The following is a 15,184-nucleotide window of genomic DNA, read 5'->3' on the forward strand; positions in this document are numbered from 1 at the left end:
AAAGATTGTCCTCAATTAATTGTACAGTCTAGTATTTCGTTTTTTGGAATGCCAGATAGCTACCTTCTCTATTTCCTTTTTTTTTCTATTTATCTTTTGCACTCATCACTTAACACGTGTATTTCACTAACAAATTAAACTACATAATGCATGCTTTTAGTTGGAAAATTAGAATTGTGATTTTAATGCACTAATTATGTAGTTTAATTTGTAAGTGGAATACATGTATCAAGTTATGAGTAAGAAAGATAAATTGGGAAAGGCAAATAGAAAAGATAGGTACCATTTGTTTACTTTTTGTAACTAGTTAAATAAAGGTTTTCCATTCTACATATAAATAACGAGGATGTTTATTATTTGTCTTGAGTTTGATACTTGTTTATGGTTGGCGCATGATGTTGCTCGGCCCAATTCCCTTCTCCTAAGCTGAAATTGAAGGAATTTCTAAAAAAATTATTTCCCATGTCTTTTTCTAGGGAAGGAAAATGCCTATATAAGTAACATTTCAATTGTCAATGAGGACATAATTCTCATAAATTTATGGTTTTTTAGTTAAAATGATCCGGCTTTTTAGTTAAAATGATCCCTAAGATTTGCATAACACATCACTTTTGGTCCATGAGATTGAAAATCAATAGAAATGTTCTAAACTTTCCTATCTTCATTTTGATATATTATAGGTCGAATTTGGTTAAGAAAAGATTGAGTTACGAAACCTTGAAAATTACCCAAACTTTTGGCCAAGAGCTCCGAGACACTTAACGGAGTTTTTAATGGCATGACCAAAATAATAGATAGTGGACAGTCTCATGGACCGTTTCTATTGATTTTCAATTTCAGAGACCATTTCGGTTAAAAAAAACCTAAATTTACTCAATACTAGCCGCGACCTATACACCATGTGTGAACAGTTTTTTTTTTTTTTTTTTTCTTAATTTTTTCAATTGAATTGACATAGTTACAGTTTTTCTCTCATTAGAGAGATTTTTGAAACTTTGGTTAAAAGGTTGACAAGGTGGTGTTATGAGTGATGTTCCTTTTGTTTGATGGATTGACCTTACAGTTCAGGTGACGCTGTATTCTTACAGAGAAATTAAAACAACACAATAAAACTGATAAAGCTTGTGCGATAATCACCCTCAACATATTAAATAAGACACAAGAACTTCAAAACATGAAAATAAGCAAGGTTTGCGCTACATAAACAACAACCAAAAGTTCAGATATGCTGCAAAATAAAGACCAACTAAAAACATATTGTCCAATTCCAACAACCTAGTTAACTATTGCATACCTAAAAACTGGAAAATTTGCAACACGAAGTACGAAGGCAAGGCATCATGTGCCGTAGACATTGTCATAGAGAAAGCCTTACAAAATAAGGCTAGCTAAATGCCATACCCTAACGGGCCATCCATGTCAATCCCATTGATGTCTTGCTCTGCCTTTGTCAAGTGTTTTTTCACTACTGCATGATCAATCGTTGTAGCAGCTAGTGCAGCCCTCCGCCTTTTCAGTTCATTCGCCAAAGCCTCCACATCATCTCTCAGCCTCTTCAATCTGCCTGCCTTATGTACAAACCTTGTCATATCGAATGCAGATTCAACATGAGGCTTCAACCATGCCAAATCAAACTTGAAGCTCTCAAGCTCCTCCCACAGAAGTTCAAGGCGGTTACAAGCATCCAGGGTCATATCCTTTACCTTTGTAGTTTTCAGAAAATGCAGAAGCCGACCCAAAGCTGTGAATGCACATTCTGAATATTTCTGACTTCTTTTATGCATACAGACAATCAGCTCAGGATGCGAGTTACAGACTCCCTCTAGCAGTGGCACAAAAACTTTCTCTATTTGCCCTAAACCCCTAAAATCCACAAGCTCTTCAATTGTGGTGTTTGGGACTTCTCCAAGTGCCCGGGCTAGGGAAGGGTCAGTAGGGCTAGTGACTGGGGGCTCAGTGTGAACTTGTCCCGAACCTTGTGCATCTTGGAAGGGGGCAAACAACAGTTCAGAGCATGGCGCGTTAGGTTCTGCAGAAGAGGTTAGAGCTTGCTCATGATTCACATATGAAAATTCAATAGTTGCAGAAATACCTGTTCCTTGGTGTTCAACCTTGATTGGGACATTAAGATTGGCTTCAACAATACATACATCATTGACAAGATAACCAGCACTTTTGTCATAAAGCTCGCTGATAGGCATGAATGATGTGAAGCCCCACTCACTGTTGATTTCATTGAACTCTTGGGGAACACTACCTGCGAACCAAAATATCAAGGAAAGAAAAAACGAATATGTAAAGGGCATCACCAGACAATAAGGAAACGATAACAAAGGAGGACCATGTCAAAGTTACTACAGAAGTGTTCTGATACATTTAAATTCAATCAACAACAACGAGAAAGCCTTATCCCACTAAGTGAGGTCGGTTATATGAATCCTAAAATGTCATTGCCCTTGGTTTTGATACATTTGAATTCAATCAATGATAAAAAAAATAAAAATAAAAGCTAGTAACAACAATAACCATACATATAACCATGTTGAAAAACTTAAATCACACATGATATAATATTGTAACTGAACTAAGAACTAAAACTACAATTCATTTTATTCTCCAACACCTCAATCCCTGGAGCATAAGTGGAACTGCAACCCACTTACTGTACGACAGAAAGATATATGGAGGTACCATTATAACTCCGTCTTGACTCAGTAGGAACATAGATTCACGTTGTTCTTGGTACAGATATTCACACTATGCTTAGCGAGACACAATGTGCTATTCCCGTTGTAATGGTAATGTTGTAGGGCTATGCTGCTCATGTTGAATAAAAATCTCATTTTACAACTCTACTAGAAGCATAAAAGAACGGAAAAAAAAAAAAAGGTGTAATTCTTTTTTTTTCATTAGTTAAATTTGGGGATGGGGGGAATCGAACTTGGGTGAGGTGGGAGTTTTCTTAGCTCTAGTGCCACTACAACTAGGCCCCCATCTTCAAAAAAGGTGTATTCTACAGAACCTTCAATTTGTCATAGATTTCGAAACAAAACATCTCAAGTGAATGTAGTATTGTCTGCTATACTAAAACTGGATCATAATATATGAACCCTAAAGTTGTGACTACGAAAGTAGCGGTAGCTCTAGCATGAGGTCTGTAATTCCGTATACTACAATTGCTGGCTAGCCTTGGCATACAAGATAAGACAACATCAGAGAAAAACACAAACATGAATGGTAAGAAAATACCCTTTGGAGGCCATGTTTTGGAGTTCTTGGTGTCACGTTGATTGACCAGGGTCATGCTAAAATGGGCAAATCTACTCCACTCCCTTGGCAATGTCGAAACATCTCCAACACCCAAATACAAAGACAACTGCTCTGCAAGATTTGTGTCCTTCCACCCTTGACATAAAAGTATCCGCCTGATAATAAACACACATCCACAATTATATTACGGGGTGCAACTCGAGTGGATTGGGCAGGTTAGAATAAAATCCCAATTACAAAGAAATATTAACTTAGAGAAAAGGAAATCTACTAGCTACACTAGTGACCAAGGAATCTCCATTCACATTCCCAAGCCAACAAAAATCTCCGCTTTGCTAGGGGACGGGGAAACATCACACTAAAAATCTGAGCATACATGCAAGTGAAGAGGAATAGGAAATGCTGAAAACAAAAGCATACATACCACTTAGAACCACCGACGACAAAAACTTGAGAGTAAAGTTTCTCCTTGTCCATCTTAGAGAAGTTCTCGATTCTCCATTTCAATGTCCCAGATACAAGCTGGTTCTGATTCCCCTCTCTAATCTTCTCCATTCTACTAAGCAAAAATCTAGAAATAGTAATTTGATATTACATGTAGCAAACAATTAGTTCCCATCCTACAATGGTTGACTAAGAGTCTATAGAGAGAGAGAGAGAGAGAGAGAGAGAGAGAGAGAGAGAGAGATACCTTTCCGGTATGGTGATCAGATAGACAACTAGACAAGTTTTGATAGAAATAGAGGAATATCACAAGTCCTGCATTTTTCGACCAAAATCCACAAAGAATTACTACTGCAGCATTTTGGCGCGTTATAGAGATCAAAATTTCAGCTTTTTATAACATATTTGATTATACTTGTACGCAACACTAAATTAAGTTAAGGGTAATAATGCTAGGGAGACTAAATTTGCAAACTAAATGACGTGTCACCAATAGAAATGAACACGTTTACCAATACTTAAGTAACAAACTAATCATCAACTTTCATGTCTTTTAATTTCCAAAATTTTGTGTACAACTATAGTTTTCAAAATTTTCTACAAATTTAGTCTCCTTTACATTACCCTTAAGTGAATTATGCACTAAAAATCCACTTATACACTTTCTTATTGGTTAATGTTAGAGAGACTAAATTTGTAGACAAAATTTTGAAAACTAAAGGACATGGAAGTTGATTGGTTTATTACTTGAGCATTGATAAACATGCTCATTCCTATTAGTGACACATCATTTAGTTTGCAATTTTTGTCTCCAAATTTAGTTTCCCTAACATTACCCTTACTTATTATACAACATAAAACTTCTTCTTTTTTTTTGGCAAACATAAAAAATCATTTTTCAAAATAGATAATTATAATAAAAGAATAAAGTTACTAATTGTTGTAAACTTTCTTAGTTTAAGTGTGATTGGATAAATCCTAGATTAGATTTTATTCTAGTTGTTCTTTCCTATATGGATTTGTATTCCTTGCGGATGAAGGATTTCTTCTCCCTCTTATTACTATAAATAAAGGCACTACGCAGGAGGGAATAACACACATATTCCTCCATACAATTCTACAAACACATCTCTCTCTTTTCTCTCTTTGCCACTGACCCCTTTCCCCCTGTCAGATAAAATTGGCTACAACACGTTATCAGCACACTCCTACCGCTGCGTTTAGGAATTTGACGCGGAAGCTTTCTACATCAAACCAGTTCATCAATATCATCACGCAAACAGGTTCTTCCAAAACAACAGTTTTTATCTCAATATTTTTGCTGCCCAGATAGCATGAACATTCACCATAATGCATGATCAAACTTTACGTTCTTTGATTTTTAATTCTACATAAATTGTGTATGCATTATATTCATAATTGTTGAATTATGTGAATTTGATATTGCCATGAATTGCATCAAATATATGTTCATTTATTAAAATTATACATGCAATTGAATTGAATTGAATTTTTTTTTTTTGGATTTGTTTGAACCCAAAGCCGAGACCATGGAACCCAACAAGTTTCCAAACCCAAAACCAAACACCATCACTGGTGTCACCACCGATTTTTGACACAAGCATGGCCTGCAACCATGCCCAGCCCTATGGCTGCTTTCTCGATGACCTGAAGTCGTCCCCGTCGAAATCGTGGCTGAGATTTTTGAAATCTCGTCGGAGTTCAAAACCCTAACTCGAACTCGAGGGTTTCTTGGTTCATCGACGTCGAGTTTTGACTCCCCATCACCTAGGAAGAGGTTCTACGGTGAACCATACCCCTCCGACCGCCGCTAGAAGCGACGAGGGCTAGGCTATTCTTCTGATCCAAAAACCAAGTCATTTGGGCTTTGGCTCTTCTCGGCCCAAATCTAAACCTAGATTTGGCTTTTAGTTTTGCTGTCACTAGCCCTATCTCTCAACCCACTTGCGACGCCAGCCCAATTGGGCTTTGGTGTCCTCGTGTCCCCACTGCAGCAGAACTAAGCCCTTGTAGGGCTCTCCAAGTTCCTTGCACCCAACCGCACCTGATCCCAGCCCATAGCTAATGATCTGGTACCCTGGCCTGTGACACACTCGATCCGTGCCTATCTGTCTTGGGCTTGCAGCCCAGCCAACCCCAACCCCACCCAATTTTTGGGCTTGGGCTGCATGTTTCACATTACTTAGGCAACCCGTGGGCTTTGGCCTATTATTTTGGGCCCTGAGTTTAATTGCCTAATTATTTTTAGGCCCACTAGGTTTTATAATTTTTTTCACCCACACTTTAAATTTGGTCCAAAGTCTAAATAATTAATTCAATTATAATTATAGACCTGAAGTTCTATTTGCATATTTTCTTTTTACATATTTTTGTATATATATTTGCGTTTGTCTGCAGGAACATATGAACCTGAAGTTCATAATTATTTCAAAACCTGAAGTTTCTAGAAACATACCTTGTTTGAAAACCTAAAGTTTTCCTTAAAAACATCACCTATGAAAACCCGAAGTTTTTCATGCGAATTTTAACCAATACATGTCTATTTGAACCTCAATGTTCTACTCATATGTGAATGGATTGATATTTTTCTCCATTACACTAACCACATCTTGTCTATCTATTTGTGATAGGAACATGTCGAATTTGAACAAACTCGACTTCACTGCTTTGGAGGTCTCTAGAAGGAACTTCCTCACTACAATCTGAGTACCTTGCTGAGGAGGATCCACAAGCACTATGGGTCACTTTGGCTGATCGTTTTAATCACCAAAATGACATCTTCTTGCCTGAAGCAAGACATGACTGGCATCATTTGGGCTTCCAAGACTTTAAGTATGTTAATGAATATAATTATGATGTTTGTCGAATCTAATCACCTCTCAAGTTTTGTAACGAAACTTTTACTGAAGAGGATCTCCTAGAGAATACCTATTTGACATTCTCTACTAATAATATTGTCATGCAGCACCAATATAGAGCTAAGAAGTTCACTGAGTTTTCAGATTTGATCTCTATTTTACTTCTGCTAAAAAGTAGAATCAGTTGTTCATGAAAAATCATCAAGCTCGACCTACTAGGGTGACTGTTGTGCCTGAAGCGCACTACCAAAACACCAAAAGAGACGTGGTAGGGGCAGTCAGAAGCCACCCTGACAAGGTCAACAAGCCCATATGAAGGAGGAAACAAAGCCCATAAGCGCGCTAGTCTCACTCCCAAGGCCCCAAACTTCAAGAATAAAGGCAAGCACCTGAAACCATGGATGCAAACATGTATTATCGTTGTGGTGCAAATGACTATTGGTCCTGTGTTTGCCGAGCTCCCTAGAAGATTGTAGTTGAATATCATTATCGTCATAAAAAGTTTGAATCAAACTTTGTGCAAGTGGACGAACCGAAGAGTACCAAGATGGATGTTTCTAACTTTCAAGAGCCTATTACCCCTATGAAAGATTAGAATCTTAGACATAAACTATTTTTCTAGTTGAAATTTAGACATTAAGGCCGAATTCCATAGTAGTGGTCGAACCCCACCTGGTGCTTTTTGGTTAAATTTTGAACAATTTTCCTTTATGTTTGGATTATTTGTTGGTGATAGTTCGTGGATATTAATTTTTTAATTAATTACCATCCTTGGATACTTTAAATTATTTTGAATGGATATTTATTTTTTTTAGAACTTTTATGCATGTGACCGATTCAAATTGATTTTTCATTCTAGGTATGACTAGTGGGGAAGTTAGTTGTCTAGCAGATAGTGCAACCACGAACACCATTTTGCGTGAACGCATCTATTTCACTAACTTCATACTTAAGAAGGCACCTTTGACAACCCTCTCAGGCCTATTCAACCTAATCGATGGATACGGTAAGGCACGTATAATGTTGTCCAATGGTCCACTTTTGACCATTGATGAAGCACTTTATTCTCCACATTTTGGAAGAACGTTGTTGGGTTTTAAGGACATTAGAGATAACAATTACCACGCTGAAACCCACATAGAAAACATAGTTGAATTTATGTGCATAACTTCATACAAATATGGCTAGAAGCGTATTCTAGAGAAGATGGAGTGTATCCCGAGTGGTCTGTATACTACGGTCATACGCTCCATAGAGAGCCACTATGTGGCCGGCCCTATCTCTAGGACCGCGCACAAAATTATACTTTAGCATGATCATTTGGGAAATCCTGGACAAATAGCAATGCATCGTATCCTTAAATCATCACACGGGCATCCACTAACCCAAAGCTTAGGTTCGATTAAAGGAATCGCATGTCAAATCTGCTCCATGGGAAAACTTATTATTAAGTCTTCTTATGACAAGATTCGTTTGAATCTTCCTATTTTTCTACAAAGGATTCAGGGGGGACATTTATGGACCGATTCACCCTCCATGTGGACCATTTAGATATTTTATGGTTTTGGTTGACACCTCCACATGTTGGTCACACGTGTGCTTGTTGTCTACAAGGACCGTTGCATTCTCCAAATTGTTGGCTCAAGTTATCAAGCTCAGGGCTCACCACTCTGATTATCCGATCCAATCTATTCGATTTGATAATGCTAGAGAATTCACATCTAAACATTTTGATGACTATTGCATGTTGGTTGGGGTTGAAGTTGAACATCCAATACCCCATGTTTATACCCAAAACGGCCTGGCAGAGGCATTCATTAAGCGCTTACAAATGATTGCTCAATCGTTGGTCATAAGTACTAAGCTCCTAATCGCTGTTTGGGGCCATGTAATATTGCACGCAGCCATGTTGGTCTGCCTGAAACCTGTTGCGACCCAACCATATGGCGTCATTCAGTTGATTACCGTATACGAACCCAACATATCGTATTTGTGCGTTTTTTGTTGTACTGTCTATGTGCCAATTTCATCGCCTTTACATACAAAAATGGGGCATCAGCAAAGGATGTGAATCTATGTCAAATATGATTCTCCTTCGATCATTCATTACTTAGATTTTTTGACAGGCGATCTATTTCGTGGATTGTCACTTATATGAGACAGTCCTCATGTCGTTAGGGGGAGATAAGAACGTCAATGTTCCTGAAGAACAACGTGAATTATTGTGGACGACTCCTATTTTGTCTCATTTAGATCCCCGCACCGCTTAGTCTGAAACTGAAGTGCAGCGTATATTAGATCTTCAAAGCAAGCATGCCAGATGCTTTCACCAATCTAGCACCAGTGACAAGATCACATATTCCAACTGCAAATGTGCCTGCAAAGATGGATGTACCAAATGTACGACGGACTTCCCTCTTGGAGGCCCACGATGCCACTTTGGCCAATCCACGTACATTAGCTGTTAGCCAATCATCTGCCCTTACACAAAAACATGGTAGACCACTTGGTTTAAAAGATTCACACCCTCTGAAGGGGAAACCCACGGCACAGGCACCTGAAAAGCTTACCGTGAATCCAATTGTCATCTATTCATTCTATCCAACTCATGAGGAAATTCTAGATTACGGAAATATCCTTGAAAAGACGAATCCACCTCCCGATAATCGTGAGATTTCGGTATATTATGCTAGCTTAGATGATGTGTGGTGTAGAAATAAGATGATCGTCGACGATGCATTAGCATATGCAATAGCTACTGAGATCATGTTGAGCAATGACATTGAACCTCGTTCCATTGATGAATGTCGACGTAGAACCAATTGGTCAAATTGGAAACAAGAAATCCAAGTCAAACTCGATTTGCTTGTGAAACGTAAGGTGTTTGGACCTGTAGCTCCTACTCCTTCACATGTGAAGCTCGTTGGCTACAAGTGGGTTTTTTCATTCAGAAGCGAAATGAGAAGAACAAAATTGTGCGTTATAAAGCTTGTCTTGTTACACAAGGCTTCTCACAATGCCCTGGGATTGACTATGACGAAACTTATTCACCCGTTATGGATATAATTAGTTTTCGCTACCTTATCAGTTTGGTAGTTTAAGAAAAATAGAGTAAGCAGCTGAAGGGCGTAGTAACTGCATATCTCTATGGGGATCTTGATATGTAAATTTACATGAAAGTTCCTGAAAGACTTACATTGACTAGATCAAATTTTCCAAACCCCAGAATACACTCTCAATTCAGCTGAGGTGTTCACTCTACCGGTTTGAAGCAATCCGAAAGAATGTTGTATAATCGTCTGAGTGAGTATTTGGCTAGTTAGGGATATGTGATCAATGAATTATGCTCTTGTGTGTTCATTAAGAAGTTACATTCTGGTTTTGTGATAGTTGCAGTATATGTCGATGACATGAACTTTATCGGAACTCCTAAAGAGCTCGCGGGAACTGTCGTATACTTGAAGTCAGAATTTAAGATGAAAGATCTAGGAAATACTTGATGTTGTCTCGATCTCGAGATAAAACACCGTTTGGATGGAATTTTAGTACATCAAATGAACTACACCTAGAAGGTGTTGCGCCACTTTAATGAGGATAAAGCGAAGCCTTCGAGTACTCCTATGGTCGTTCAATCGCTAGATGCGAAACAAGATCCCTTCCGTCCGAAGGAGGATGATGAAGAGATTTTAGAGCCTGAAGTTCCTTATCTGAGTGTGATAGGTGCTTTATTGTACTTAGCTCAATGCACTAGACCCAACATGTCTTTCGCTGTTAATTTTTTGGCAAGATACAGTAATGCTCCAACACGCAAACATTGGACTGGTGCTAAAGACATTTTCCGTTACCTAAAGGGTAATATGGATTTGGGTTTGTTCTATCCCTACAAATCCTTGAGTGATGCTACACCCCTCGCTTCTCCAGTCGATTCTCACCTTGTTGGTTATGTCGACGCATGATACTTATCTGATCCGCACAAAGCGCATTCTCAAACGGGTTATGTCTTTACCATTTGAGGCATCGCAACTCTTGGAGGTCATCTAAACAAACCTTAGTTGCCACTTGGTCTAACCATGCTAAATTCTCGCCTTACATAAAGCAAATCGGGAATGTTTTTGGTTGAGAGCTGTTGTGGGCCATATTCAAAGCTTCTGTAATCTTTACCCCGCCGTTGATGTCATGACGACGATCTATGAAGATAATGTAGCATGCATCGAATAACTCGAGAAGGGTTACATCAAAGGAGACAACACCAAGCATATTACGCCGAAGTTCTTCTTCTAACATCAACAACAAGAGCATCAGAAGATTGAAGTCAAGCAAATCCGTTCACAAGACAATCTAGCCAACCTCTTCACCAAATCACTACCGAGGATGACGTTTCAGAAGCTTGTTCAAGGAATTGGTATGCGTAACTTTCTGAGTTGTAACATTGCTAGTTCTCTTTGGAATTGTGTCAAACTCAAGGGGAGTATCCTGCAGCATACTTGCTGGATCTTAATGTACTCTTTTTCCCTACGATTAGGAGCATTTTTCCCACTGGGTTTCTGCTACCTAACTAGGTTTTAACGAGGCACCCACCCTAGGTTGATCATATCCCTAATGACGTCTCATAGACATTTCATTTGACTCTCACTCATTTTTCCTTAGACTATGGATTTTGGCCCTACTCGGGTTTTTGCCACAACCTTAGGGTTTTTACGTGAGACTTACTTTTTTATGCAAGTTCCTACCTTATTGAGAATAACGTTGTTCCCAGAATCAGTGCTGACGAGTTGACTTCCTCAACTTCTACATGATGCCGAATCTACCTTGAGTATTTACGCACTCAAGAGGAAGTGTTGTAAACTTTCCTAGTTTAAGTGTAATTGTGTAAATCCTAGATTAGGTTTGATTCTAGTTGATTTTTCCTACATGGACTTGTATTCCTTGGGGATGAAGGATTTCTTCTCCCTCTTATTACTACAAATAAAGGCACTACATAGGAAGGAATAACACACACATTCCTCCATACAATTCTACAAACACATCTCTCTCTTTTCTCTCTTTGCCGCCGACCCCCTTCCCCTTATCAAATAAAATAGGCTACAACACTAATGATTTTTTAATCTTTTTTAGGTCTTAAATTAGAACAGACAATGATCCAATTGTAATCTGATATGTTATCGGATATGGATCAGTAAGTTATGTTGAAAATGAATTCTACATTGACGGGAGAATGAACTTTGCATGGTCTTGTAAGTAAGTTGGGCTACTTTCCATATTACCTATTAGATTTATGATGGAATTTCAACTTCCTTCAAAGCAGGTTGTCCCACACGTGTACCATGTCACATCATTTGTGTTCTTCACATGTTTGGCATGAAAATTCGCCACATGTGAGGTGACATGTTGAGTATAAATATCACACTAATGAGAGAATGGACCTTGCATAGCCTTATACGTAAGTTGGACTACTTTACATATTACCAATTAGATTTATGGTGAAACTTCAACTTCCTTTATGGTATCAAAGTAGGTTGTCCCACATGTGAAGTCCAACAGCTACACGTGCACCATCTCACCTCATTTGTGTTGTCCACGTGTTTGGCTTTATGAGTTTGACATTATTTACTCATATCCTAATAATGTGATTATGAGTATTGTGATAGAGAGTGATCATACTGTATAGGTTCTCCGAATATTTTATATCGACATGAGGCCATGATATGCAATTAGGTGTCAATCATGGTCTATGTTGGAACTAAAATTGTGCACATATATTAATAGAGGCCAAATTCATCGGAATTGCCCATGATCTCTTGCAAGGGGAGAAAGGGGTTGATTAGAGGTGTAGCTAAATCTACGTTGACAGCCTACATATCTCCGATAAAGAGAATCAAACCACTGGTGTAGTTCTGAGAAAGAATAGTGTGATGTTTAATACATTGAGAACCATCCTTGACAAATAGCTTATGACGGGGCATTAAGGAGATGAGTTCTCCATGGACATATCTACGCGTAGACCAAGAAGTGTATGGAACACTAGCCTTTGTTCAACTTAGAGAAAATATAAGAGAGATGTATCCGTAGTTGTCATTGATTGATTTATTTTAGAGATAAATGCCCAAGCAAGGGTATTTGTAAAATCTTCAGAGTCCTTGTAGGGAGAGTAGTCCCAATTAAATTGGGAGAATATCTAGCAGGGAATCTAGGATAAGATATCCAACCTTTGTCGGATCATGACTACTTGCCTAAACTCCAAGCTATCTTACTTTGACTTAAACTAAGGTTTCCTTACTTGGGAGACAAGTAATATCTTCAATGTGCTTAAGCCTAGTTTGTCTAACTACTACTGTCTAACTTTACTTGGTATTCTAATTTCGTTTGTCTAGTCTGATCTAACTATGACTATCTGACTAAGAAGGCTGCATGGTCAAACCTAACTAATATGCCTATAAAAGTAACTTGTTCGAATCCACATCAGGTCTCTTAGCTTGTTCGCTTGAGTGTCACATGCTATGAGCATTCTGGTCCTTTTGCCACCCAAGGTGCCACGTGTCATGGGTATGGAAAATTGTGGCCCCATATTCTATGAGCCCCCAGCAATAATTATTATTGTCTTCACTAAGATGATGAATTCAAAAAATATTTTAAATTCAAGTAAACGATTAAAAGAACATCTTATTACTCATTGTTTCACCGATTAGAACCTAATAGATCCCGTAGCCAAGGATTGGATGAACACAAAATGATGGAGCAGATAGTTTGATTAATTGGATTGAGATCGAAATTAAATTGAAATAGTTTCAATTAATTAATTTGACGTTTATACATCTCAATGGGCCTTATAATAGCTTTGGGATTAGTCGGGCCTGTAGTGTTTGAACCCATTGCGTTTATTTAAATTATTATAAGATGACTTGAAGCACAAATGTGGTCCAAAAAGCCCATTATCCCATTTTCGCCAAAATTTGTACAGGGAGAGACTTTCACAAATTCTTATATTCCCACTCATCCGCTCAGTTTTTATTAAGTGATGAATGCCTTTAAAAAGAAGCAACTAGAGAGAAAAAGAAAAGAGTTTGTTAGAGAAAAGTTCAACCTCCATCAAACTTGAACTTGAGCGTGAAAATTTGACTCCTTCACCATAAAATTGGGTGCACTGGCTTCCACTCTTTCTCTAGGTCTATTATTCGTCTCAAACACTAAAAGGTGTAGAGGCATTAGAGTTTTTACTTTAGAACATAAAGGAGAATCTAGACAAGGTGGATCCATGTGGAGAGGAATTGGTGAAATACCTACATAGGTCATGAAATCAAGATCCAAAGGTTAGTGTTTCTATTCATCTCTTTGCCTTGATTTTGAAAAATCATGTGGATACACTAAGAAAATCTTGAAGGGGCTTTACTTTATTAAACATAGCCTTTGCTTCTATTTGCCTTATCTAGCTTTGCATTTTGATTTCATTGTTAGATCTAGATATGCATGTTAGATTATATGTTAAAATTCTAAAATCTCAAGCATCCCTAAGAATTAGAATAGTACATCTTCAAGATTTGCAAATAACAAGGGATTTATATTAGCTAGAAATGAACTACAACAAATTATTCAAAGGGCTACAAATTAGTAGATACAATCCTTGCTCCATACATAGATTGAAAAAATTCACATACCCTAGAGAAATCTATATTTGAGATTGAGCTTTTATATAGACACGAACAGATAAACAGAATTGTGCATCTGTTCCTGAAGAGACAAACTAATTCTTCAATTTGAATCGAAAATGGTTTCATCAAATCAAATAGTATTGAACACACATTTCTATGAACAGTCACATACCAAAAGAAGCACCATTTAATAAGAATCAAATTCTCTAACATATATGACACACGCGCGCGCGCACATACACCATAGATCTGGAAGATTCTTACCTTACGGTTGTGCCTGGACTCCGATCGACCTTCAAATTTAAGTTCTTTTTGGCATGGATCTCTTCTCGAACCTCAAAATTTAAGTCTTAGATTCCACTTGAGGTTTATAATGGCTCGAGAAATTTTGGTAGCAATTTCTTCCCTTTTTAGTTTGGTGTAGGCATGTATGATGGCGGAGAGAACAAGAAATCTAGAGAAAAACAATTTCTCTGTTTGGGGCAGTTGGAAAATCTCAGTACATGATGGTTATATAGTGTCTCAATCACTAAAACTTTTCTCCAAATACCCTAGCTAAAAACTCCTTCAATAGTTCATTAATTGAACATTTTTCATGCTACTAAATTGTTATCTCAAATCAAGCCCATTCCAATTCTGCCCATCAAAGATTGAAATCCAATGGTGGGGATGGTGTATTAGGAAGGGCAATTTTGTCCTCTCGGTTTTGAGCAAATTAGGGGCTAGCCGGGTAGGTTTGCATTTGTTGTCATTCAATGAGGATTTCAAGGATGGAGGCTCTGAGATAGATAGAGAGGGAGATGGGGGACAATCAGAGATGGAGACAGATCGCGATGGAAAGAGAGCGAGGGGGAGGGGTAGGAGTCTCAGTGCCATTGCTGCAGATGGATTTCACAAGTGGGAGAGTGAGGATGGTCTAAGAAAACCATAGGGGTCGTTAGGATT

General features: G+C 38.1%; 1 protein-coding gene across 2 annotated transcripts; it reads right to left on the bottom strand.

Annotated features, from left to right (window-relative positions):
• Window positions 1-1,093: 1,093 nt before the first annotated feature.
• On the bottom strand, window positions 1,094-14,729 carry LOC126614091 (MATH domain and coiled-coil domain-containing protein At3g58370-like). 2 transcript variants are annotated; one of them, XM_050281728.1, is made up of 6 exons: window positions 14,504-14,729; window positions 3,962-4,029; window positions 3,695-3,841; window positions 3,250-3,425; window positions 2,093-2,257; window positions 1,094-1,984 (listed from the first exon to the last, which is right to left on the bottom strand). In XM_050281728.1, exons 3-6 carry the CDS (start codon window positions 3,823-3,825, stop codon window positions 1,389-1,391), a joined length of 1,068 nt encoding a protein of 355 aa, XP_050137685.1. In that variant the 5' UTR covers window positions 3,826-3,841; window positions 3,962-4,029; window positions 14,504-14,729; the 3' UTR covers window positions 1,094-1,388. The 2 variants fall into 2 exon arrangements, with proteins under 2 accessions (XP_050137685.1, XP_050137684.1); XM_050281727.1 differs by having other exon boundaries at window positions 1,094-2,029.
• Window positions 14,730-15,184: the final 455 nt, after the last annotated feature.

This window comes from Malus sylvestris, chromosome 2 (assembly GCF_916048215.2).
Source record: "Malus sylvestris chromosome 2, drMalSylv7.2, whole genome shotgun sequence".
In the NCBI taxonomy this organism is placed as follows: Eukaryota; Viridiplantae; Streptophyta; class Magnoliopsida; order Rosales; family Rosaceae; genus Malus; species Malus sylvestris.

Coding starts and splice junctions, on each gene's coding strand:
- LOC126614091 (XM_050281727.1), bottom strand. CDS start 3,825: ATGGAGAAGATTAGAGAGGGGAATCAGAACCAGCTTGTATCTGGGACA. Junction 3,426..3,694: donor GTCGTCGGTGGTTCTAAGTG/GTATGTATGCTT, acceptor GTTTATTATCAG/GCGGATACTTTTATGTCAAG. Junction 2,258..3,249: donor CAAAACATGGCCTCCAAAGG/GTATTTTCTTAC, acceptor TTTGGTTCGCAG/GTAGTGTTCCCCAAGAGTTC.